At 40.3% G+C, this 24,292-nt stretch overlaps 5 protein-coding genes across 7 annotated transcripts in view; 4 read left to right on the forward strand and 1 right to left on the reverse strand.

The window, feature by feature from the left end:
- Positions 1-24,292, forward strand: part of cndp1 (carnosine dipeptidase 1) — a 149,696-nt gene that overhangs the window by 59,637 nt on the left and 65,767 nt on the right. The window lies entirely within an intron of this gene.
- Positions 1-24,292, reverse strand: part of cnot10 (CCR4-NOT transcription complex, subunit 10) — a 41,477-nt gene that overhangs the window by 10,973 nt on the left and 6,212 nt on the right. Inside the window, exons 1-3 of one of the 3 annotated variants that reach the window (XM_074654469.1) lie at positions 2,272-2,504; positions 371-462; positions 114-275 (exon numbers count right to left, since the gene is read on the reverse strand). In XM_074654469.1, the coding sequence (XP_074510570.1) occupies positions 114-275; positions 371-462; positions 2,272-2,287 (270 nt within the window). In that variant the 5' untranslated portion in view covers positions 2,288-2,504. Of the gene's footprint in view, positions 1-113; positions 276-370; positions 463-2,271; positions 2,505-24,292 lie in introns of those variants that run through there. The other 2 variants (XM_074654470.1, XM_074654471.1) reach the window with 2 other exon arrangements.
- Positions 6,357-10,547, forward strand: LOC141779594 (calcium homeostasis modulator protein 6-like). The gene is made up of 2 exons (XM_074654491.1): positions 6,357-6,900; positions 8,950-10,547. The coding sequence occupies exons 1-2, from the start codon at positions 6,358-6,360 to the stop codon at positions 9,373-9,375; spliced, it is 969 nt and encodes a 322-aa protein (XP_074510592.1). The 5' UTR covers position 6,357; the 3' UTR covers positions 9,376-10,547.
- Positions 11,943-16,240, forward strand: LOC141779595 (calcium homeostasis modulator protein 6-like). Its single transcript, XM_074654492.1, has 2 exons — positions 11,943-12,594; positions 14,643-16,240. The coding sequence occupies exons 1-2, from the start codon at positions 12,052-12,054 to the stop codon at positions 15,066-15,068; spliced, it is 969 nt and encodes a 322-aa protein (XP_074510593.1). The 5' UTR covers positions 11,943-12,051; the 3' UTR covers positions 15,069-16,240.
- On the forward strand, positions 18,457-22,526 carry LOC141779572 (calcium homeostasis modulator protein 6-like). Its single transcript, XM_074654457.1, has 2 exons — positions 18,457-19,000; positions 20,929-22,526. The coding sequence occupies exons 1-2, from the start codon at positions 18,458-18,460 to the stop codon at positions 21,352-21,354; spliced, it is 969 nt and encodes a 322-aa protein (XP_074510558.1). The 5' UTR covers position 18,457; the 3' UTR covers positions 21,355-22,526.

Raw genomic sequence — 24,292 nt, forward strand, 5'->3', positions numbered from 1 at the left:
ATCCGCGTCATCATCAGGCAAGCTAAGCGCCGTTTGTCTAGAACGTCCACTGAAAACAGATTCAACTTGAACTGAAAGCATGAGAAAAATATGACCCACATTTCAGCAGTTACCTGGTTCTTCATTGCCATTAGTGTCTGCTTCAGAGTCCCTGTGGTAGTTTGACTGCTTTTGTAAAACTCTACGACAGCTTTATTCAAGGCGATCTTATAGTCCTCTTTGTTGAGCTCATGCAGGGTTTCAAGTTGTTTGAGAGACTCGTCGTACTTCCCGGTCTATGAGGAACACAGAAGGCTGTTTAACCAAATTTGCAACATGATAGAATTTCTTCTCGCTTTTATTTTTGAAACCTAGGAAGGAGGTGACTTACCGAAAACGCTTCATATGCACTGGCTGCCATTTCTTTCTCTTGGTCCGCCACTCCAGGTGATGATGAGTTGTCATGCTTTGCCTCATTTTGTTCTGATCCAAATGAAAAAGAGAGAAAAAAGTCAAACATTGGCCTCAAACCAAGGCTATACATGCAATTGGGATGAGCAATGTTGCCAGCCTGTATTGACTGAAGCTTCACTCAGTTGCCACTTTATTAGGTACACCTTTCTAATACCGGGTGCCTTTGCCCCCAGAACAGCCTGATTTCTTCGTGGCATGGATTCAATTGGCAATCCCGACCGACTTTACTGTCTTTCAGAGTCTGTAGCAGGATCAGCTTTAGAGCTAGAGATAAGATACATACATATGAAACTAGAAAACCGAAGGAATCCATTGATTGGTACCAAACATGTCATGCTTGGTTGTCGGGAGATAAATAATGCTCCGAAGTTGGGCTAAATTTTGGCGAGAAAAAACTGGCATGTCCAAATGGGTCTCTTGACCTCTGACCCTAAGATATGTGAGTGAAAATGGGTTCTATGGGTACCCACGAGTCTCCCCTTTACAGACAGGCCCACTTTATGATAATCACATGCAGCCACAAACTAGAGACCTAGAAGATTCAGAGGATGGATAGCTTTCCTAGCTAGATTGACAAAAAGGGGGTTTCTGAGCAGTTTACACAGCAGAAGTGCTCGCCATCGAAGTGCCAAAAAATGCAATTCTTGCATAAATCTCAGAAATCACAGCATGGCTTATTCTAAATTGTTCCTCAGGGTCTTGGTGTCTTAATGTGCTATTTTGGAGGGATTATTGATTATTTTTATCAATTCTCAAGTGGTAAAAAATGGTTAAATTTAGCATCAAATCTGTGAAACAAATGGTATCAACCCAAAAATTGCTGCAACAATTTATGAGACACAATAGAGCATGGGGATGACAATCATATACTTCTATCATCATTTTCTAAACCCTTATACACTTTATTTTAATTAATTAATTGATGTTTATTTCTGATTAATGACTAGAAAACCCTGACACACAGTGCTGCATCTCAAATTAACCTCCAGGTTCCCAGCTTCCAGATGATGTACACCACTTCTATGTGACATCTACTGTTGACCTGCTATCTCCCCTAAAGACCCCCTGGACCCCCCTAAAAACGGCTCTATTGTGGGTCTCAGAGGGTTAAGGTATCTGCATTAACGAGCAGATGGGTGTACCTAATAAAGTGGCCACTGAGTGTACATGTCATGACGTGATGTTGGCGGATAATTTGAGAACCTCATTAAAAAAAACTGACATTTTAAGGCATCAAACACAACACGTTCATTCTGATATCACCTTTACATAAACCTCTAAAACACTGAATCTGTGATTCATTTAATCCATCTCAAACCAATCTATGTGAGTAAACACCTCACCCGGAGAAATGCTTCACCCTGGTAACGCTAACTGTTAGCATTGTTGTTAGCCAGCCTGTGGCTATCCTCTCCATGTGGGATTAACTAAATATTCCTGGTGGATTATATACACGCCGAATTTACCACAAGACGCCCAGGACGTTAAGGATAGCGATGTTACGGTATGTTTGGCTCGTATGTGCTCTGCCAGTGAAGAATACACTTCAATGCGACATTAGTTGAATGGAGTTCTGCCTGAGCGTGCGTTGAGGCAACATGCAGCTCGGCTAGGCTAACAGGCGCTCTGCAGGGCTCCTCTGGCTGGTTAGTGTTAGCACACACAGCTAAGATAATGAACAACTGAGCCTTACACGACTGATTCCCTCCTCAGTTCACTACCAGGTATTAATGTGACAGATTGCATTACAAGGTGCGTCTACTCAAAGCTAGCTACGCACACCTAGCTCCTCCAGTTAGCATTAGCTCACGCACTCACCTGTGTTTTCTGCCATCTCTGGGCTCTGTTCAAGGACAGTTAGAGATCCTGTGTTTGTGGTTAAGATTAGGTTAGATTAAATCCCGCTGACTGGCGGATGAAACGTTAGATGTATAGGTGAATACTGAATAATCTCCAGTGTTTCACACAGTAGATAGCTAGCTGAGGTCTGGCTGCTCCGCTCTAAACAGATTCTTCTTTGTCGTTTTGTTTACAGTTTGCAACCAAACGCGTCATAACGCAGCAGCGCCCTCTGTTGTCATGGAGGAGTCAGGAGAAGATACATCAGGTGACATGGGCCATCAAACAAGCTATGCATGTGATAGTGTTTTTTTTTAATAAATTGGCATGGGTCTCTTCAATATTTATTTGTTTAAAAAATGTGAAAAAGTATAATTGTTTTGGAATTAATGACAATAACCTGATATTTTCAGGTGGAATTTCATTCATTCATTTCATTCTCACTGTGCAGTATCATTTTCCACTTGTGCAATTTTGTTAATAGTCTGTTTATTGTCAATACTGTATATACTGCTTCTATTTTTATACTTCCTTCTATTTAAATGGTTCATATTTTGTTACACTTTGTTTAGCTCTTTTTTTTACTGTGTTAGCTGGACACTGCAAATTTCCCCACTGCGGGACTAATAAAGGAATATCTTATCTTATCTTACCGTATTATGAGCTTTAGATCAGCAGGTTCCCCCTTGAGCTACCACTCAATGCTCAGGTAAAATGGGCCAATATAAAAAGAGGGCATAAAACAGTAATTTAATCTGAAATATTTTTTTTATTTTAACAGTAAATTAACACTTCTGTTGTCTTTGGTGTGCCATAGTAACAACACCATAAATACATTTCATGCAATTAAAGAGACTGTTTGTAAGAATCAGAAATGCTTGTTAACAGCGACACCTGTGGCCGTTAAGTCAACGAAAGTCGGCGTCGGGCTCGCGCTTGCTCGCTCTAAATAGACATGAACGAGCATCGCTCAAAACAGTGAGGCGACACACGTCAGCTAAAACCACAATATCACTCTATATTTCACCTGCTTGGCAGTAATGTTAGCTGACCAGACGGAGGTCTCTCCATGAATCACTGCGGATCCTAGTGTTGGTTTTTCCTGCCTCAGCCTCCCGACTGCCCCCGGAGGGAGACACCAGCACCCGGTCAGAGACGATAACGTTTCTCGCTGGGGAGCCCCGTCACTTCACAAGACACTGAAAACCTCTGTTGATCTAAAAGCTGCAGCATTTATTTCTGCACAAACGTCCACTGTACATTTACTAGATATTCTCAGAACTACGAAGTCTCCTGCAGTGTGTAGTGTGCGCGCATGCATGTGAGGTGGAGCAAGCTGAGTGAAGGCAAGCAGGCAGGCAGAGGAGCAGAGGAGCAGAGTACAGCAGAGACTCCGGCCCTGGAGACCAAAGCTACGGTCTCCCCCGGATACTACAACCACAGCCAACACTGTTTAACAGACGGGCTTCACTAGATATAACTTTGCGGTTTTGGTGCTTCCGTGTAGTTTGTGTTGGAGTCTTGTCTGAACAGCGTAGCAACACGCGAGCACGCATGGGACACAGACCCGGGTGATTTATACGTGTAAGAAGTTACAAACAGTCCCTTTAAAAAGTTGAACAAATAATTAATTGAGTAATGCATTTAAAAAATAACTGATCATGTTGTATGGCGGTTGGTTTCTGCACATTGGTGTCTTTGTGACTGTTTTGTGTCTGTTTGACCTCTGCATTTAACCCATCCTAAGCATTTAGAAGCAGTGAGCTGCTGTGAAGTGCCCGGAGAAAATTTGTACGTTTTAGACAAAAAATCAAAACATCAAAAAGCATTAACATTTCCCGTAGCTTGGTCTTAATATCTCATAGTCAGGTCTTGTTAGGTCTTGGTCTGCGTTCCCTTTCAAACACTGTCTGCAATGCATAGTTTAGAAAAAGATTGTTAAGATTTTGCTTGGATACAAACAGTATCTAGACCTATGAACCTGTTTTGCACCCTTTCTGTGTCACTTCTGTGTAAAAGTGTGTGTATGTGGCCTATTTTAGCTGGAAACCGCGGCCCATTTTAGCTGACACGGTTATGCTTAAATGGGCCAGTACCTAAAATGACTTTTTTCATAAAAACGTTTTGTTTTTTATTATTATTTCAACTTTTTTATTTGAAAGAGCCTGTCAAAAATATTGCTCATAAACATTTGCTATGTCAGGCTCACATACCATACAATTTCTCTGACATGCTTCATGTAACACTTATATGCCCTGCCCATATTAGCAACCTCAGAGCAATCAAAACTATTGTTACATGTCAACTAGTGTTGTCGCAACAATGCAAGATCAATTATTGTGATTGGCTGTAAAATTTTAAAGAGCTATGATGCTCCAACCTAATCTAGCCTGACTCCACCCTATATTTACAGTTATGCAAATAGTTTCTTAAATGATTATTATTTACCGTTTGCTCCCATAATTGCATATGTTTTTTGTATAAGCTTTCAACATATATATACAAATCACAGTTAATTTATATTTTTTTAAATTGTCCTGTGAGAACCATGTATCTCTAAAAAGTCAACTTTTCATGGTGTCAGAAAAACAGCCCTGTTTTCAGCTTTGTGGCGATGCATTTTCCAGCTGATCCAAGAGGCTTTTTAAAGAGTTTATTTAGCTTCATAAAGATGAGGAGGGTTTTATCAACACATAAAGGAACACTTCCATCCTTCAGTTTACCACAAACATTTAAATCACAAATTTGGAGATACGTGGAAGTTGCATAAAATGGGAATGCTTTACTCAAGTAAAAGTACAAATCCAATTTGTACTTAAGTACAGTACTTGAGTAAATCTACTAAGATGTTGGGTATTGTAGTATATTTCGACCCGTCAGCCAAACTGACAAAACATTTATCAGAAACAAAAGAAATAATCACAGGTGGTTGCCACAATAGAGCACATTGCAGCAAAACACACTTCTTCCTCAATCCACTTTAAATGCAATCGGACTCTTACGTGTTCATCTTTCATGTGTAAAAGAGGAAATTAGCTTCCACCAAAACAAATCAGATGCATATTTTTTTTTATGATAAATGCAGTACTTGTGAGGGTTTCTGGACAATATGTGTCATTGTTTTGTGTTGTTAATTGATTTCCAATAGTAAATATATACATACATTTACATAAAGCAGCATATTGCCCACTCCCATGTTGATAAGAGTATTAAATACTTGACAAATCTCCCTTTAACGTTCATTTTGAACAGATAAAAAATGTGCAATTAATTAGGACGTCGTTATGGTTTACCGGTTTGTAAAACTAACCGCTATTGTAGATCATTTATCCCCTCTGCAATCAGATTATTGAATGCTCCTTAGATTTTATGTTTCTTATGGACTTTTATCCTTTTACCGTCACAGATCTTTTTATCCTTTATTAGACTGATCCTTCTGTTGTTCTTATTCAGTCTGTTTATTTATTAGTTAGTCTCATTTACATCAGTAATCTTTGGGTCCTGTTTTATATATATATATTTTAGCTTACATATTGTTGTTGTTGTTGTTGTTGTTGTTGTTGTTGTTGTTGTTGTTGTTGTTGTTGTGTGTCACTATGTTTTATTTATGTTTTTATGTACAAGCTGCTCCAAACCACTTGCCCCTAGAGGGATTAATAAAGTTGTTTGAATTGAATTGAATTGAATGATTAAATATTATAATCGATCAACAGCCCTAATTCTTATATTCACTAATCATAATCTAGGCTATAGGCTGAGTATCTATCTATGTGTGTGTGTGTGTGTGTGTGTGTGTGTCTATGCAGTGAAAATGTGTTTTGCAACTGTTGTAGGCCTAACTTTAAGTGCAAACACACTCAGAAAACTAGAGCACAGTGTTTACTATTTAGCGGAACGTGCGTTATTAAGCAGCAGGTGTGACCACACAGTTACTGGTGGTTTGGTTTGGTTTGGTTAGGGTTGGGCAGTAGAGGGCTGACTGGTGACGATAGACAGACTGACACATAAAGAGATGGAAATGAAAGTGTCAGTGTCAGTCGCTCTGTCAGACAGCAGAAGTCAGAGATGGAGAAGAACTTTAAGACGTTTCTGAACATCGCCAACAAACAGAGCAACCTGGGTTTCGGGTTGGTGGCTCTGCTTACAGCAGGAGGAGAGCAGATCTTCTCCTCGGCGGTCTTCAAGTGTCCCTGCAATGAGCTGAACTTCGTCTACGGCATGGTGTTCCTGCTGGTGCCCGCTCTGGCTCTGCTGCTGCTGGGTTTCATCCTGAGTAAGAAGACGTGGAAGCTGTTCACGGGTCTGTGCCGGCGGCCCCAGCGCGGATCTCCGCGATGCCGCTGGAGGAAGCTGACCGCCGCCTGCACGGCCTTCATCCAGGTCAGCATGTACGCGCTGGTGGCGCCGGCCAGCTGGATCGCCGTGGCTCTGCTCAACGGGAACTACTATGAGTGCGCGATGACCGGGTTCAATGTGACCGCCTATAACAAGCTTCTGTGTGGAAACAAAAGCTCTGGGTGTGAGCGAGGGCTGCACAAGTTGCCCTGTCGGACCGGCATCAGTGAGGACAGAGATGATGTTCTGCTCCGCATGAGAGCTCAGTCTCAGGTCAGTGCTGCTCATTATTCTCCTGAAACATCAACTCTACCAACAAGGGCAGCCGGGTTTGATGAGGTTAAAGTTGGCAAACAAAGTAGTTCAAATGCATCAACCTTCTGATGAATTTGTCTTAACAGGGTGATGTGGATGATGATAATAGGCTAATATAGTATTAATAATATATATTACATTTGACAGTTCTACCCAACTGAATCAAAGGAAGAAAACGTTAACATCTAAAGCCCTATAGAGTGCTGGAAGATGTGGTTCACCTAGACAGACATACCCAAAACAAATCAAGAATAGCTCCACAACTACCAGGTCTATATGCATGATCTTGGTCTCTATGGATAGGTAAGACCTCAGAGAATTCATCCCCAGTGTCAGTAACATTGCGACTGTTACTATGCCTGAGTAAATTGTGATGAACCAAAGGAACAATTTCCATTTTTTATCCTTGCCTAAAATGTTTTCTAGATTAGACAGTGGATAACACCATTATAGCAATGATGCCATGCACAGAGATGTCGCTGAATTCATTCAGAAACTCTTTGACTACAACTGTGCCAAAGTAGATATAAATAACACAAAGCACATAGATTCTACAAAAGGTTTTAGTTTAGGACAGGACCAGGCGGACTCTCCATTTGGCAACTTGGATACCCAAAGTGTGCCAAATGGGTTTTCTACCTCTTGAAAGGGAATCTGGCAATAAAATACTACTGATATCCACTACAGGAGGCTATGTGCACACAATGGAGCCTTTGGCCATGACATTTACCCTGTGCATCATCACATTCTACCATTGTGCAACAGTATAAAATCAATAAAAAACAACTAAATTATATAATTTTGACTCCAAATGGAGTAGTTTTATTATAATAATGAAATATGATCAAGTAAAACTTAGATAATAACAGATAAGATCAATAACAATGTAAATAAGATAAAGAATCCAAAGTCAAGTATGTACATTCAGTATAAATACGGTCAAAAATATTATAAAGTAAAAATAAAATTTCTTGTGCGTTGATTTTGTAACTAAAATATTGAAATTATCGGCAAACAAACATTGTTTGGACAAAATACACTTGGAGTGTTGTTTTAGTCGCGTTAAGGCCTCGTCTTTTAGAAACTATTCAGAAAAAAGACCACCACAGCATTTTATGACGTTTTTTAAATGCAGTGTTTTAACATACAGCTCAGCCGAACCCGGTACCGGGTCCATCGGGTAAAAGAGGTTAAGAAGTGTCACAAAAACTTTCTTCCTAGGCTGTGCCAGTGGGGAAATGACATGAAAGACAAAGAGAACACTTTATAACAAGGGGCACATTTTGAGTATAGTTACGAGTGAACAAATGAGGAACTACTCAGTAAGTATTCAGTATTGGACTTGGGGGTGGGGGACACACAAAAATGAAGAAGTAATCATAAGATAATGGTGAAGTAATGAGGCACTACTACAAAAAATTTGATGAAGTGTTACTCATAAGCTAATGGTTCACCAGCAGTTAGTTCCTCATTCGTTCCTCATTTGTTCCCTGGTAACGACTCAAAGTCTGTTATTGTAAAGTGTTTTATTTTGTTGTTTGGTTAAATGTTGTGTTTTGTTATGTCACAGTGATCGCCTTGGGATGCAAGACAAATTTCAGAAAAATATTCTGATAAAGTGAAATCAAAGTTGACAGCATCACTTGCCTACCATCATCCGTAAAAGTTGATTTTTTAGAGTTTGATTACACAGTATACGCTGGAGGGAAGAGGGAATTATGACCTTTTTAACTTAAGCAGCTTCTAATATATAATTAAAAGTACTAATGCCAAGATTTTTTTTTAATCAAAGAAAATATTTAAACATTTATTTCATAATCATTTGAATTGTGTGTTTTTATATAAATAACCTCTATAGATGACATTAACAAAGTGAAAGCATAACATTTAGAAATTTGGACGGTTGAATGTAGCACAACATGGAAGTGAAAGCAGCGCTCTGTTTATTTAAATGTGTTCGTATATCTCCTATAACCGGTTCTAAGTCCATACTGTGTGTGACCACAGATTCTGGGTTGGCTGCTCATCGCCTCTGTCATGTTGTCCAACCTGCTGCTGACCTGTGTGGGTCGCTGCACCTCACCCGTCAGCTACCTGCAGCTCAAGTTCTGGAGAGCGTATGTTGAGGAGGAGTGGAACATGTTTGATTCGAAGACCGCTGAGCACGCCAAAGAGCTCGCTAAGAGGAACCTGGAGAGCTTCTTCAGCGACAAAACGCCTGAAGAGATCATCACCCCTTCCAACAACGCCTGGGAAAAGATCTCCTCCCTCTACAAGTTCAGCACCAAAGACCACTACTACAGCACCTTGCATCAGTATGCGGAGGACAAAAAGAAGACCGGCGACGAGATGGTGAGGATTGATTCGGTCATGTCAAGCGAGCCTGCTGAAACCCATCCTGTTCTTGATTTTGTAGACGGTGGCGGGGCTTAGTCTAGAGAGCCAAGGGACAGCGAGCGATGAAAGACTTGTGCTTTGTATGGATGGAGGTCGCCTCAGGAGTCACCTCACATTTAGCTCTTAAAGGAGAATGCATTAGCTTAAATCACCAACAGCAAGTCGGACATTTTTGGAGGATAAAGGGTAATGGTACGTGTTCACAGGGGCGTTTTTTATCGCGAGGGATCGCCTCGCTTCCCAGCATTGGGCGCTTGATGGTCTGCCACTAGACACAAGGCACCTGACTGGATGAATGCTTTCCCTCGTGGGCTGCTGTTCTCAGCTTTCAAACCGGAACCAACACGGTGGCTCGTTTGGAAACTTTCTTCTCTTATACCACGAAAATAGTTCCCCGAAATGTGTTTCTGAAAACATTTTATGCTAGAAATAATCCGTGCAGGCGCTGAATCTGTCTTTATTTTAGATCGACAAGTTAGTTTAAAAGTTTCTAGGGAGTTTCCAGAGGCGGCGAGTCGTGTCGGACGTCTGTGTTTAAAGTAGCCTCGCGCCGTCACGCTACCAGAATGCATTGCACGGCTGCTTACATAGACAATGAATGGGGAAGCGTGGAAAAGACGCAGGCTGTGGACACGTACCATAAGTGTGCCATCCGCTAGCTGTTTACTGCAAGTGTCAAAACTCAAACAAAGGTAGTTAGAGCGGAGCTAGAGCGGAGTCCGAAGAGTTTTAACGGAGTGGGCCAGCTGACCAATCAGAGCAGACTGGGCTTTTCAGGAGGGAGGTGGGGGGCAGGAGAAAAATAAAGCGTTTTTTGAACATTAAAGCATGAAAACATGTTCTAGTAGAAACCACAAATACAAGTATGCACCTGAAAATAAGCATAATAAGTCCTCTTAAAGGAAATACAAGATGACACGAGAGGGCAGTTGGCAACACGGCAGAAAAGAAGAACGGTGATATCAATTAAGAATGAACAACAACAGCAACAGTGAAGCAGAGTGAGATTCACATGAGCCCCAAATCACTTGTTTTCCATATCTGTGTGTGCTTAAACAGGAAATGTGTCATCTTCACCACTTGACCACTTCCTGTGCACTGCTGGTGGACTGCATACATACAGTACATGTACACATCCATCATGCTGTATGAGATTATTAAATAGTAAATTTCTATTTTTTTCTGTAGTTGTATGAGGTTTGGATATTTCAAATAATTAAAAATATGAATCTAGCTTTTCTAAAAAAATATATTTTTGATATAGACTTAGTGATTGTCTGTCTGATGATCAAAGCCCTGTTTTCAGCTTTGTGGTGATGCATTTTCCAGCTGATCCAAGAGGCTTTTTAAAGAGTTTATTTAGCTTCATAAAGATGAGGAGGGTTTTATCAACACATAAAGGAACACTTCCATCCTTCAGTTTACCACAGACATTTAAATCACAAATTTGGAGATACGTGGAAGTTGCATAAAATGGGAATGCTTTACTCAAGTAAAAGTACAAATCCAATTTGTACTTAAGTACAGTACCTGAGTAAATCTACTAAGATGTTGGGTATTGTAGTATATTTCGACCCGTCAGCCAAACTGACAAACATTTATCAGAAACAAAAGAAATAATCACAGGTGGTTGCCACAATAGAGCACAATGCAGCAAAACACACTTCTTCCTCAATCCACTTTAAATGCAATCGGACTCTTACGTGTTCATCTTTCATGTGTAAAAGAGGAAATTAGCTTCCACCAAAACAAATCAGATGCATATTTTTTTTTAACGATAAATGCAGTACTTGTGAGGGTTTCTGGACAATATGTGTCATTGTTTTGTGTTGTTAATTGATTTCCAATAATAAACATATACATACATTTACATAAAGCAGCATATTGCCCACTCCCATGTTGATAAGAGTATTAAATACTTGACAAATCTCCCTTTAACGTTCATTTTGAACAGATAAAAAATGTGCAATTAATTAGGACGTCGTTATGGTTTACCGGTTTGTAAAACTAACCGCTATTGTAGATCATTTATCCCCTCTGCAATCAGATTATTGAATGCTCCTTATATTTTATATTTCTTATGGACTTTAATCCTTTTACCGTCACAGATCTTTTTATCCTTTATTAGACTGATCCTTCTGTTGTTCTTATTCAGTCTGTTTATTTATTAGTTAGTCTCAGTTACATCAGTAATCTTTGGGTCCTGTTTTATATATATATATTTTAGCTTATATATTGTTGTTGTTGTTGTTGTTGTTGTGTGTCACTATGTTTTATTTATGTTTTTATGTACAAGCTGCTCCAAACCACTTGCCCCTAGAGGGATTAATAAAGTTGTTTGAATTGAATTGAATTGAATGATTAAATATTATAATCAATCGACAGCCCTAATTCTTATATTCACTAATCATAATCTAGGCTATAGACTGAGTATCTATCTATGTGTGTGTGTGTGTGTGTAGTGTCTATGCAATGAAAATGTTTTCAACTGTTGTAGGCCTAACTTTAAGTGCAAACACTCAGAAAATCAGAGCACAGTGTTTACTATTTAGCAACGAGCGTTATTACGCAGCAGGTGTGACCACACAGTTACTGGTGGTTTGGTTTGAGGAAGGGTGGTAGAGGGCTGACTGGTGACGACAGACAGACACATAAAGAGATGGAAGTGAACGTGTCAGTGTCAGTCGCTCTGTGAGACAGCAGAAGTCAGAGATGGAGAAGAACTTTAAGACGTTTCTGAACATCGCCAACAAACAGAGCAACCTGGGTTTCGGGTTGGTGGCTCTGCTGACAGCAGGAGGAGAGCAGATCTTCTCCTCGGCGGTCTTCAAGTGTCCCTGCAATGAGCTGAACTTCGTCTACGGCATGGTGTTCCTGCTGGTGCCCGCTCTGGCTCTGCTGCTGCTGGGTTTCATCCTGAATAAGAATACGTGGAAGCTGTTCACGGGTCTGTGCCGGCGGCCCCAGAGCGGATCTCCGCGGTGCCGCTGGAAGAAGCTGACCGCGGCCTGCACGGCCTTCATCCAGGTCAGCATGACCGCGGTGGTGGCGCCGGCCAGCTGGATCGCCGTGGCTCTGCTCAACGGGAGCTACTATGAGTGCGCGATGACCGGGTTCAATGTGACCGCCTATAACAAGCTTCTGTGTGGAGACAAAAGCTCTGGGTGTGAGCGAGGGCTGCACAAGTTGCCCTGTCGGACCGGCAGCAGTGAGGACAGAGATGATGTTCTGCTCCGCATGAGAGCTCAGTCTCAGGTCAGTGCTGCTCATTATTCTCCTGAAACATCAACTCTACCAACAAGGGCAGCCGGGTTTGATGAGGTTAAAGTTGGCAAACAAAGTAGTTCAAATGCATCAACCTTCGGATGAATTTGTCTTAGCAGGGTGATGTGGATGATGATAATAGGCTAATATAGTATTAATAATATATATTACATTAGACAGTTCTACCCAACTGAATCAAAGGAAGAAAACGTTAACATCTAAAGCCCTATAGAGTGCTGGAAGATGTGGTTCACCTAGACAGACATACCCAAAACAAATCAAGAATAGCTCCACAACTACCAGGTCTATATACATGATCTTGGTCTCTATGGATAGGTAAGACCTCAGAGAATTCATCCCCAGTGTCAGTAACATTGCGACTGTTACTATGCCTGAGTAAATTGTGATGAACCAAAGGAACAATTTCCATTTTTTATCCTCGCCTAAAATGTTTTCTAGATTAGACAGTGGATAACACCATTATAGCAATGATGCCATGCACAGAGATGTCGCTGAATTCATTCAGAAACTCTTTGACTACAACTGTGCCAAAGTAGATATAAATAACACAAAGCACATAGATTCTATAAAAGGTTTTAGTTTAGGACAGGACCAGGCGGACTCTCCATTTGGCCACTTGGATATCCAAAGTGTGCCAAATGGGTTTTCTACCTCTTGAAAGGGAATCTGGCAATAAAATACTACTGATATCCACTACAGGAGGCTATGTGCACACAATGGAGCCTTTGGCCATGACATTTACCCTGTGCATCATCACATTCTACCATTGTGCAACAGTATAAAATCAATAAAAACAACTAAATTATATAATTTTGACTCCAAATGGAGTAGTTTTATTATAATAATGAAATATGATGAAGTAAAACTTAGATAATAACAGATAAGATCAATAACAATGTGAATAAGATAAAGAATCCAAAGTCAAGTATGTACATTCAATATAAATACGGTCAAAAATATTATAAAGTAAAAATACAATTTCTCGTGCGTTGATTTTGTAACTAAAATATTGAAATTATTGCCAAACAAACATTGTTTGGACAAAATACACTTGGAGTGTTGTTTTAGTCGCGTTAAGGCCTCGTCTTTTAGAAACTATTCAGAAAAAAGACCACCACAGCATTTTATGACGTTTTTTAAATGCAGTGTTTTAACATACAGCTCAGCCGAACCCGGTACCGGGTCCATCGGGTAAAAGAGGTTAAGAAGTGTCACAAAAACTTTCTTCCTAGGCTGTGCCAGTGGGGAAATGACATGAAAGACAAAGAGAACACTTTATAACAAGGGGCACATTTTGAGTATAGTTACGAGTGAACAAATGAGGAACTACTCAGTAAGTATTCAGTATTGGACTTGGGGGTGGGGGACACACAAAAATGAAGAAGTAATCATAAGATAATGGTGAAGTAATGAGGCACTACTACAAAAAATTTGATGAAGTGTTACTCATAAGCTAATGGTTCACCAGCAGTTAGTTCCTCATTCGTTCCTCATTTGTTCCCTGGTAACGACTCAAAGTCTGTTATTGTAAAGTGTTTTATTTTGTTGTTTGGTTAAATGTTGTGTTTTGTTATGTCACAGTGATCGCCTTGGGATGCAAGACAAATTTCAGAAAAATATTCTGATAAAGTGAAATCAAAGTTGACAGCATCACTTGCCTACCATCATCCGTAAAAGTTGATTTTTTAGAGTTTGATTACACAGTATACGCTGGAGGGAAGAGGGAATTATGACCTTTTTAACTTAAGCAGCTTCTAATATATAATTAAAAGTACTAATGCCAAGATTTTTTTTTAATCAAAGAAAATATTTAAACATTTATTTCATAATCATTTGAATTGTGTGTTTTTATATAAATAACCTCTATAGATGACATTAACAAAGTGAAAGCATAACATTTAGAAATTTGGACGGTTGAATGTAGCACAACATGGAAGTGAAAGCAGCGCTCTGTTTATTTAAATGTGTTCGTATATCTCCTATAACCGGTTCTAAGTCCATACTGTGTGTGACCACAGATTCTGGGTTGGCTGCTCATCGCCTCTGTCATGTTGTCCAACCTGCTGCTGACCTGTGTGGGTCGCTGCACCTCACCCGTCAGCTACCTGCAGCTCAAGTTCTGGAGAGCGTATGTTGAGGAGGAGTGGAACATGTTTGATTCGAAGACCGCTGAGCACGCCAAAGAGCTCGCTAAGAGGAACCTGGAGAGCTTCTTCAGCGACAAAACGCCTGAAGAGATCATCACCCCTTCCAACAACGCCTGGGAAAAGATCTCCTCCCTCTACAAGTTCAGCACCAAAGACCACTACTACAGCACCTTGCATCAGTATGCGGAGGACAAACAGAAGACCGGCGACGAGATGGTGAGGATTGATTCGGTCATGTCAAGCGAGCCTGCTGAAACCCATCCTGTTCTTGATTTTGTAGACGGTGGCGGGGCTTAGTCTAGAGAGCCAAGGGACAGCGAGCGATGAAAGACTTGTGCTTTGTATGGATGGAGGTCGCCTCAGGAGTCACCTCACATTTAGCTCTTAAAGGAGAATGCATTAGCTTAAATCACCAACAGCAAGTCGGACATTTTTGGAGGATAAAGGGTAATGGTACGTGTTCACAGGGGCGTTTTTTATCGCGAGGGATCGCCTCGCTTCCCAGCATTGGGCGCTTGATGGTCTGCCACTAGACACAAGGCACCTGACTGGATGAATGCTTTCCCTCGTGGGCTGCTGTTCCCAGCTTTCAAACCGGGACCAACACGGTGGCTCGTTTGGAAACTTTCTTCTCTTATACCACGAAAATAGTTCCCCGAAATGTGTTTCTGAAAACATTTTATGCTAGAAATAATCCGTGCAGGCGCTGAATCTGTCTTTATTTTAGATCGACAAGTTAGTTTAAAAGTTTACAGGGAGTTTCCAGAGACGGCGAGTCGTGTCGGACGTCTGTGTTTAAAGTAGCCTCGCGCCGTCACGCTACCAGAATGCATTGCACGGCTGCTTACATAGACAATGAATGGGGAAGCGTGGAAAAGACGGAGGCTGTGGACACGTACCATAAGTGTGCCATCCGCTAGCTGTTTACTGCAAGTGTCAAAACTCAAACAAAGGTAGTTAGAGCGGAGCTAGAGCGGAGTCCGAAGAGTTTTAACGGAGTGGGCCAGCTGACCAATCAGAGCAGACTGGGCTTTTCAGGAGGGAGGTGGGGGGCAGGAGAAAAATAAAGCGTTTTTTGAACATTAAAGCATGAAAACATGTTCTAGTAGAAACCACAAATACAAGTATGCACCTGAAAATAAGCATAATAAGTCCTCTTAAAGGAAATACAAGATGACACGAGAGGGCAGTTGGCAACACGGCAGAAAAGAAGAACGGTGATATCAATTAAGAATGAACAACAACAGCAACAGTGAAGCAGAGTGAGATTCACATGAGCCCCAAATCACTTGTTTTCCATATCTGTGTGTGCTTAAACAGGAAATGTGTCATCTTCACCACTTGACCACTTCCTGTGCACTGCTGGTGGACTGCATACATACAGTACATGTACACATCCATCATGCTGTATGAGATTATTAAATAGTAAATTTCTATTTTTTTCTGTAGTTGTATGAGGTTTGGATATTTCAAATAATTAAAAATATGAATCTAGCTTTTCTAAAAAAATATATTTTTGATATAGACTTAGTGATTGTCTGTCTGATGATCAAAGCCCTGTTTTCAGCTTTGTGGCGATGCATTTTCCAGCTGATCCAAGAGGCTTTTTAAAGAGTTTATTTAGCTTCATAAAGATGAGGAGGGTTTTATCAACACATAAAGGAACACTTCCATCCTTCAGTTTACCACAGACATTTAAATCACAAATTTGGAGATACGTGGAAGTTGCATAAAATGGGAATGCTTTACTCAAGTAAAAGTACAAATCCAATTTGTACTTAAGTACAGTACTTGAGTAAATCTACTAAGATGTTGGGTATTGTAGTATATTTCGACCCGTCAGCCAAACTGACAAAACATTTATCAGAAACAAAAGAAATAATCACAGGTGGTTGCCACAATAGAGCACATTGCAGCAAAACACACTTCTTCCTCAATCCACTTTAAATGCAATCGGACTCTTACGTGTTCATCTTTCATGTGTAAAAGAGGAAATTAGCTTCCACCAAAACAAATCAGATGCATATTTTTTTTTATGATAAATGCAGTACTTGTGAGGGTTTCTGGACAATATGTGTCATTGTTTTGTGTTGTTAATTGATTTCCAATAGTAAATATATACATACATTTACATAAAGCAGCATATTGCCCACTCCCATGTTGATAAGAGTATTAAATACTTGACAAATCTCCCTTTAACGTTCATTTTGAACAGATAAAAAATGTGCAATTAATTAGGACGTCGTTATGGTTTACCGGTTTGTAAAACTAACCGCTATTGTAGATCATTTATCCCCTCTGCAATCAGATTATTGAATGCTCCTTAGATTTTATATTTCTTATGGACTTTAATCCTTTTACCGTCACAGATCTTTTTATCCTTTATTAGACTGATCCTTCTGTTGTTCTTATTCAGTCTGTTTATTTATTAGTTAGTCTCATTTACATCAGTAATCTTTGGGTCCTGTTTTATATATATATTTTTTAGCTTACATATTGTTGTTGTTGTTGTTGTTGTTGTTGTTGTTGTTGTTGTGTGTCACTATGTTTTATTTATGTTTTAATGTACAAGCTGCTCCAAACCAATTGCCCCTAGAGGGATTAATAAAGTTGTTTGAATTGAATTGAATTGAATGATTAAATATTATAATCGATCAACAGCCCTAATTCTTATATTCACTAATCATAATCTAGGCTATAGGCTGAGTATCTATCTATGTGTGTGTGTGTGTGTGTGTGTGTGTGTGTGTGTGTGTGTGTGTGTGTGTGTGTCTATGCAGTGAAAATGTGTTTTGCAACTGTTGTAGGCCTAACTTGAAGTGCAAACACACTCAGAAAATCAGAGCGCAGCGTTTACTATTTAGCGGAACATGCGTTATTACGCAGCAGGTGTGACCACACAGTTACTGGTGGTTTGGTTTGGTGAGGGTTGGGCAGAGGGCTGACTGATGACGACAGACAGACTGACACATAAAGAGATGGAAATGAAAGTGTCAGTGTCAGTCGCTCTGTGAGACAGCAGTCGAGATGGAGAAGAACTTTAAGACGTTTCTGAAAATCGTCAACAAACAGACCAACCTGGGTTTCGGGTTGGTGGCCCTGCTGACAGCTCAGATGCATATTGTTTTATGCTAAATGCAGTACCTGTAAGGGTTTCTGGACAATATTTGTCATTGTTTTGTGTTGTTAATTGATTTCCAATAATAAATATATACATACATTTACATAAAGCAGCATATTTTCCCACTTCCATGTTGATAACAGTATTAAATACTTGAAAAATCTCCCTTTACGGTTAATTTTGAACAGATACAAAAATTTACAATTAATTATGATTCAATATTATAATCGATCAACAGCCCTAATTCTTATATTCACTAATCATAATCTAGGCTATAGACTGAGTATCTATCTATGTGTGTGTGTGTGTGTGTAGTGTCTATGCAGTGAAAATGTGTTCAACTGTTGTAGGCCTAACTTTAAGTGCAAACACTCAGAAAATCAGAGCATAGTGTTTACTATTTAGCAACGTGCGTTATTACGCAGCAGGTGTGACCACACAGTTACTGGTGGTTTGGTTTGAGGAAGGGTGGTAGAGGGCTGACTGGTGACGACAGACAGACACATAAAGAGATGGAAGTGAAAGTATCAGTGTCAGTCGCTCTGTCAGACAGCAGAAGTCAGAGATGGAGAAAAACTTTAAGACGTTTCTGAACATCGCCAACAAACAGAGCAACCTGGGTTTCGGGTTGGTGGCTCTGCTGACAGCAGGAGGAGAGCAGATCTTCTCCTCGGCGGTCTTCAAGTGTCCCTGCAATGAGCTGAACTTCGTCTACGGCATGGTGTTCCTGCTGGTGCCCGCTCTGGCTCTGCTGCTGCTGGGTTTCATCCTGAGTAAGAAGACGTGGAAGCTGTTCACGGGTCTGTGCCGGCGGCCCCAGCGCGGATCTCCGCGGTGCCGCTGGAGGAAGCTGACCGCGGCCTGCACGGCCTTCATCCAGGTCAGCATGACCGCGCTGGTGGCGCCGGCCAGCTGGATCGCCGTGGCTCTGCTCAACGGGAGCTACTATGAGTGCGCGATGACCGGGTTCAATGTGACCGCCTATAACAAGCTTCTGTGTGGAGACAAAAGCTCTGGGTGTGAGCGAGGGCTGCACAAGTTGCCCTGTCGGACCGGCAGCAGTGAGGACAGAGATGATGTTCTGCTCCGCATGAGAGCTCAGTCTCAGGTCAGTGCTGCTCATTATTCTCCTGAAACATCAACTCTACCAACAAGGGCAGCCGGGTTTAATGAGGTTAAAGTTGGCAAACAAAGTAGTTCAAATGCATCAACCTTCTGATGAATTTGTCTTAACAGGGTGATGTGGATGATGATAATAGGCTAATATAGTATTAATAATATATATTACATTAGACAGTTCTACCCAACTGAATCAAAGGAAGAAAACGTTAACATCTAAAGCCCTATAGAGTGCTGGAAGATGTGGTTCACCTAGACAGACATACCCAAAACAAATCAAGAATAGCTCCACAACTACCAGGTCTATATACATGATCTTGGTCTCTATGGATAGGTAAGACCTCAGAGAATTCATCCCCAGTGTCAGCAACATTGTGACTGTTACTATGCCTGAGTAAATTGTGATGAACCAAAGGAAAAATTTCCATTTTTTATCCTCGCCTAAAATGTTTTCTAGATTAGACAGTGGATAACACCATTATAGCAATGATGCCATGCACAGAGATGTCGCTGAATTCATTCAGAAAGTAGATATAAATAACACAAAGCACATAGATTCTACAAAAGGTTTTAGTTTAGGGCAGGACCAGGCGGACTCTCCATTTGGCCACTTGGATACCCAAAGTGTGCCAAATGGGTTTTCTACCTCTTGAAAGGGAATCTGGCTATAAAATACTACTGATATCCACTACAGGAGGCTATGTGCACACAATGGAGCCTTTGGCCATGACATTTACCCTGTGCATCATCACATTCTACCATTGTGCAACAGTATAAAATCAATAAAAACAACTAAATTATATAATTTCGACTCCAAATGGAGTAGTTTTATTATAATAATGAAATATGATCAAGTAAAACTTAGATAATAACAGATAAGATCAATAACAATGTAAATAAGATAAAGAATCCAAAGTCAAGTATGTACATTCAATATAAATACGGTCAAATATATTATAAAGTAAAAATAAAATTTCTTGTGTGTTGATTTTGTAACTAAAATATTGAAATCATTGCCAAACAAACATTGTTTGGACAAAATACACTTGGAGTGCTGTTTTAGTCGCGTTAAGGCCTCGTCTTTTAGAAACTATTCAGAAAAAAGACCACCACAGCATTTTATGACGTTTTTTAAATGCAGTGTTTTAACACACAGCTCAGCCGAAACCGGTACCGGGTCCATCGGGTAAAAGAGGTTAAGAAGTGTCACAAAAACTTTCTTCCTAGGCTGTATATGGCGAAATGACATTGGACTTGGGGGGGGGGGACACACAAAAATGAAGAAGTAATCATAAGATAATGGTGAAGTAATGAGGCACTACTACTAAAATTTGATGAAGTGTTACTCATAAGCTAATGGTTCACCAGCAGTTAGTTCCTCATTCGTTCCTCATTTGTTCCCTGGTAACGACTCAAATTCCTTATTGTAAAGTGTTTTATTTTGTTGTTTGGTTAAATGTTGTGTTTTGTTATGTCACAGTGATCGCCTTGGGATGCAAGACAAATTTCAGGAAAATATTCTGATAAAGTGAAATCAAAGTTGACAGCATCACTTGCCTACCATCATCCGTAAAATGTTATTTTTTAGAGTTTGATTACACAGTATACGCTGGAGGGAAGAGGGAATTATAACCTGTTTAATTTAAGCAGCTTCTAATATATAATTAAAACTACTAATGCCAAGATTTTTTTTTAATCAAAGCAAATATTTAAACATTTATTTCCTAATCATTTGAATTGTGTGTTTTTATATAAATAACCTCTATAGATGACATTAACAAAGTGAAAGCATAACATTTAGAAATTTGGACGGTTGAATGTAGCACAACATGGAAGTGAAAGCAGCGCTCTGTTTATTTAAATGTGTTCGTATATCTCCTATAACCGGTTCTAAGTCCATACTGTGTGTGACCACAGATTCTGGGTTGGCTGCTCATCGCCTCTGTCATGTTGTCCAACCTGCTGCTGACCTGTGTGGGTCGCTGCACCTCACCCGTCAGCTACCTGCAGCTCAAGTTCTGGAGAGCGTATGTTGAGGAGGAGTGCAACATGTTTGATTCGAAGACCGCTGAGCACGCCAAAGAGCTCGCTAAGAGGAACCTGGAGAGCTTCTTCAGCGACAAAACGCCTGAAAAGATCGACACCCCTTCCAACAACGCCTGGGAAAAGATCTCCTCCCTCTACAAGTTCAGCACCAAAGACCACTACTACAGCACCTTGCATCAGTATGCGGAGGACAAACAGAAGACCGGCGACGAGATGGTGAGGATTGGTTCGGTCATTTCAAGCGAGCCTGCTGAAACCCATCCTGTTCTTGATTTTGTAGACGGTGGCGGGGCTTAGTCTAGAGAGCCAAGGGACAGCGAGCGATGAAAGACTTGTGCTTTGTATGGATGGAGGTCGCCTCAGGAGTCACCTCACATTTAGCTCTTAAAGGAGAATGCATTAGCTTAAATCACCAACAGCAAGTCGGACATTTTTGGAGGATAAAGGGTAATGGTACGTGTTCACAGGGGCGTTTTTTATCGCGAGGGATCGCCTCGCTTCCCAGCATTGGGCGCTTGATGGTCTGCCACTAGACACAAGGCACCTGACTGGATGAATGCTTTCCCTCGTGGGCTGCTGTTCCCAGCTTTCAAACCGGGACCAACACGGTGGCTCGTTTGGAAACTTTCTTCTCTTATACCACGAAAATAGTTCCCCGAAATGTGTTTCTGAAAACATTTTATGCTAGAAATAATCCGTGCAGGCGCTGAATCTGTCTTTATTTTAGATCGACAAGTTAGTTTAAAAGTTTACAGGGAGTTTCCAGAGACGGCGAGTCGTGTCGGACGTCTGTGTTTAAAGTAGCCTCGCGCCGTCACGCTACCAGAATGCATTGCACGGCTGCTTACATAGACAATGAATGGGGAAGCGTGGAAAAGACGGAGGCTGTGGACACGTACCATAAGTGTGCCATCCGCTAGCTGTTTACTGCAAGTGTCAAAACTCAAACAAAGGTAGTTAGAGCGGAGCTAGAGCGGAGTCCGAAGAGTTTTAACGGAGTGGGCCAGCTGACCAATCAGAGCAGACTGGGCTTTTCAGGAGGGAGGTGGGGGGCAGGAGAAAAATAAAGCGTTTTTTGAACATTAAAGCATGAAAACATGTTCTAGTAGAAACCACAAATACAAGTATGCACCTGAAAATAAGCATAATAAGTCCTCTTAAAGGAAATACAAGATGACACGAGAGGGCAGTTGGCAACACGGCAGAAAAGAAGAACGGTGATATCAATTAAGAATGAACAACAACAGCAACAGTGAAGCAGAGTGAGATTCACATGAGCCCCAAATCACTTGTTTTCCATATCTGTGTGTGCTTAAACAGGAAATGTGTCATCTTCACCACTTGACCACTTCCTGTGCACTGCTGGTGGACTGCATACATACAGTACATGTACACATCCATCATGCTGTATGAGATTATTAAATAGTAAATTTCTATTTTTTTCTGTAGTTGTATGAGGTTTGGATATTTCAAATAATTAAAAATATGAATCTAGCTTTTCTAAAAAAATATATTTTTGATATAGACTTAGTGATTGTCTGTCTGATGATCAAAGCCCTGTTTTCAGCTTTGTGGCGATGCATTTTCCAGCTGATCCAAGAGGCTTTTTAAAGAGTTTATTTAGCTTCATAAAGATGAGGAGGGTTTTATCAACACATAAAGGAACACTTCCATCCTTCAGTTTACCACAGACATTTAAATCACAAATTTGGAGATACGTGGAAGTTGCATAAAATGGGAATGCTTTACTCAAGTAAAAGTACAAATCCAATTTGTACTTAAGTACAGTACTTGAGTAAATCTACTAAGATGTTGGGTATTGTAGTATATTTCGACCCGTCAGCCAAACTGACAAAACATTTATCAGAAACAAAAGAAATAATCACAGGTGGTTGCCACAATAGAGCACATTGCAGCAAAACACACTTCTTCCTCAATCCACTTTAAATGCAATCGGACTCTTACGTGTTCATCTTTCATGTGTAAAAGAGGAAATTAGCTTCCACCAAAACAAATCAGATGCATATTTTTTTTTATGATAAATGCAGTACTTGTGAGGGTTTCTGGACAATATGTGTCATTGTTTTGTGTTGTTAATTGATTTCCAATAGTAAATATATACATACATTTACATAAAGCAGCATATTGCCCACTCCCATGTTGATAAGAGTATTAAATACTTGACAAATCTCCCTTTAACGTTCATTTTGAACAGATAAAAAATGTGCAATTAATTAGGACGTCGTTATGGTTTACCGGTTTGTAAAACTAACCGCTATTGTAGATCATTTATCCCCTCTGCAATCAGATTATTGAATGCTCCTTAGATTTTATATTTCTTATGGACTTTAATCCTTTTACCGTCACAGATCTTTTTATCCTTTATTAGACTGATCCTTCTGTTGTTCTTATTCAGTCTGTTTATTTATTAGTTAGTCTCATTTACATCAGTAATCTTTGGGTCCTGTTTTATATATATATTTTTTAGCTTACATATTGTTGTTGTTGTTGTTGTTGTTGTTGTTGTTGTTGTTGTTGTTGTGTGTCACTATGTTTTATTTATGTTTTAATGTACAAGCTGCTCCAAACCAATTGCCCCTAGAGGGATTAATAAAGTTGTTTGAATTGAATTGAATTGAATGATTAAATATTATAATCGATCAACAGCCCTAATTCTTATATTCACTAATCATAATCTAGGCTATAGGCTGAGTATCTATCTATGTGTGTGTGTGTGTGTGTGTGTGTGTGTGTGTGTGTGTGTGTGTGTGTGTGTGTCTATGCAGTGAAAATGTGTTTTGCAACTGTTGTAGGCCTAACTTGAAGTGCAAACACACTCAGAAAATCAGAGCGCAGCGTTTACTATTTAGCGGAACATGCGTTATTACGCAGCAGGTGTGACCACACAGTTACTGGTGGTTTGGTTTGGTGAGGGTTGGGCAGAGGGCTGACTGATGACGACAGACAGACTGACACATAAAGAGATGGAAATGAAAGTGTCAGTGTCAGTCGCTCTGTGAGACAGCAGTCGAGATGGAGAAGAACTTTAAGACGTTTCTGAAAATCGTCAACAAACAGACCAACCTGGGTTTCGGGTTGGTGGCCCTGCTGACAGCTCAGATGCATATTGTTTTATGCTAAATGCAGTACCTGTAAGGGTTTCTGGACAATATTTGTCATTGTTTTGTGTTGTTAATTGATTTCCAATAATAAATATATACATACATTTACATAA

Source organism: Sebastes fasciatus, chromosome 12 (assembly GCF_043250625.1).
Source record: "Sebastes fasciatus isolate fSebFas1 chromosome 12, fSebFas1.pri, whole genome shotgun sequence".
NCBI classification, from domain to species: Eukaryota; Metazoa; Chordata; class Actinopteri; order Perciformes; family Sebastidae; genus Sebastes; species Sebastes fasciatus.

Coding starts and splice junctions, on each gene's coding strand:
- LOC141779594 (XM_074654491.1), top strand. CDS start 6,358: ATGGAGAAGAACTTTAAGACGTTTCTGAACATCGCCAACAAACAGAGC. Junction 6,901..8,949: donor GCATGAGAGCTCAGTCTCAG/GTCAGTGCTGCT, acceptor GTGTGACCACAG/ATTCTGGGTTGGCTGCTCAT.
- LOC141779595 (XM_074654492.1), top strand. CDS start 12,052: ATGGAGAAGAACTTTAAGACGTTTCTGAACATCGCCAACAAACAGAGC. Junction 12,595..14,642: donor GCATGAGAGCTCAGTCTCAG/GTCAGTGCTGCT, acceptor GTGTGACCACAG/ATTCTGGGTTGGCTGCTCAT.
- LOC141779572 (XM_074654457.1), top strand. CDS start 18,458: ATGGAGAAAAACTTTAAGACGTTTCTGAACATCGCCAACAAACAGAGC. Junction 19,001..20,928: donor GCATGAGAGCTCAGTCTCAG/GTCAGTGCTGCT, acceptor GTGTGACCACAG/ATTCTGGGTTGGCTGCTCAT.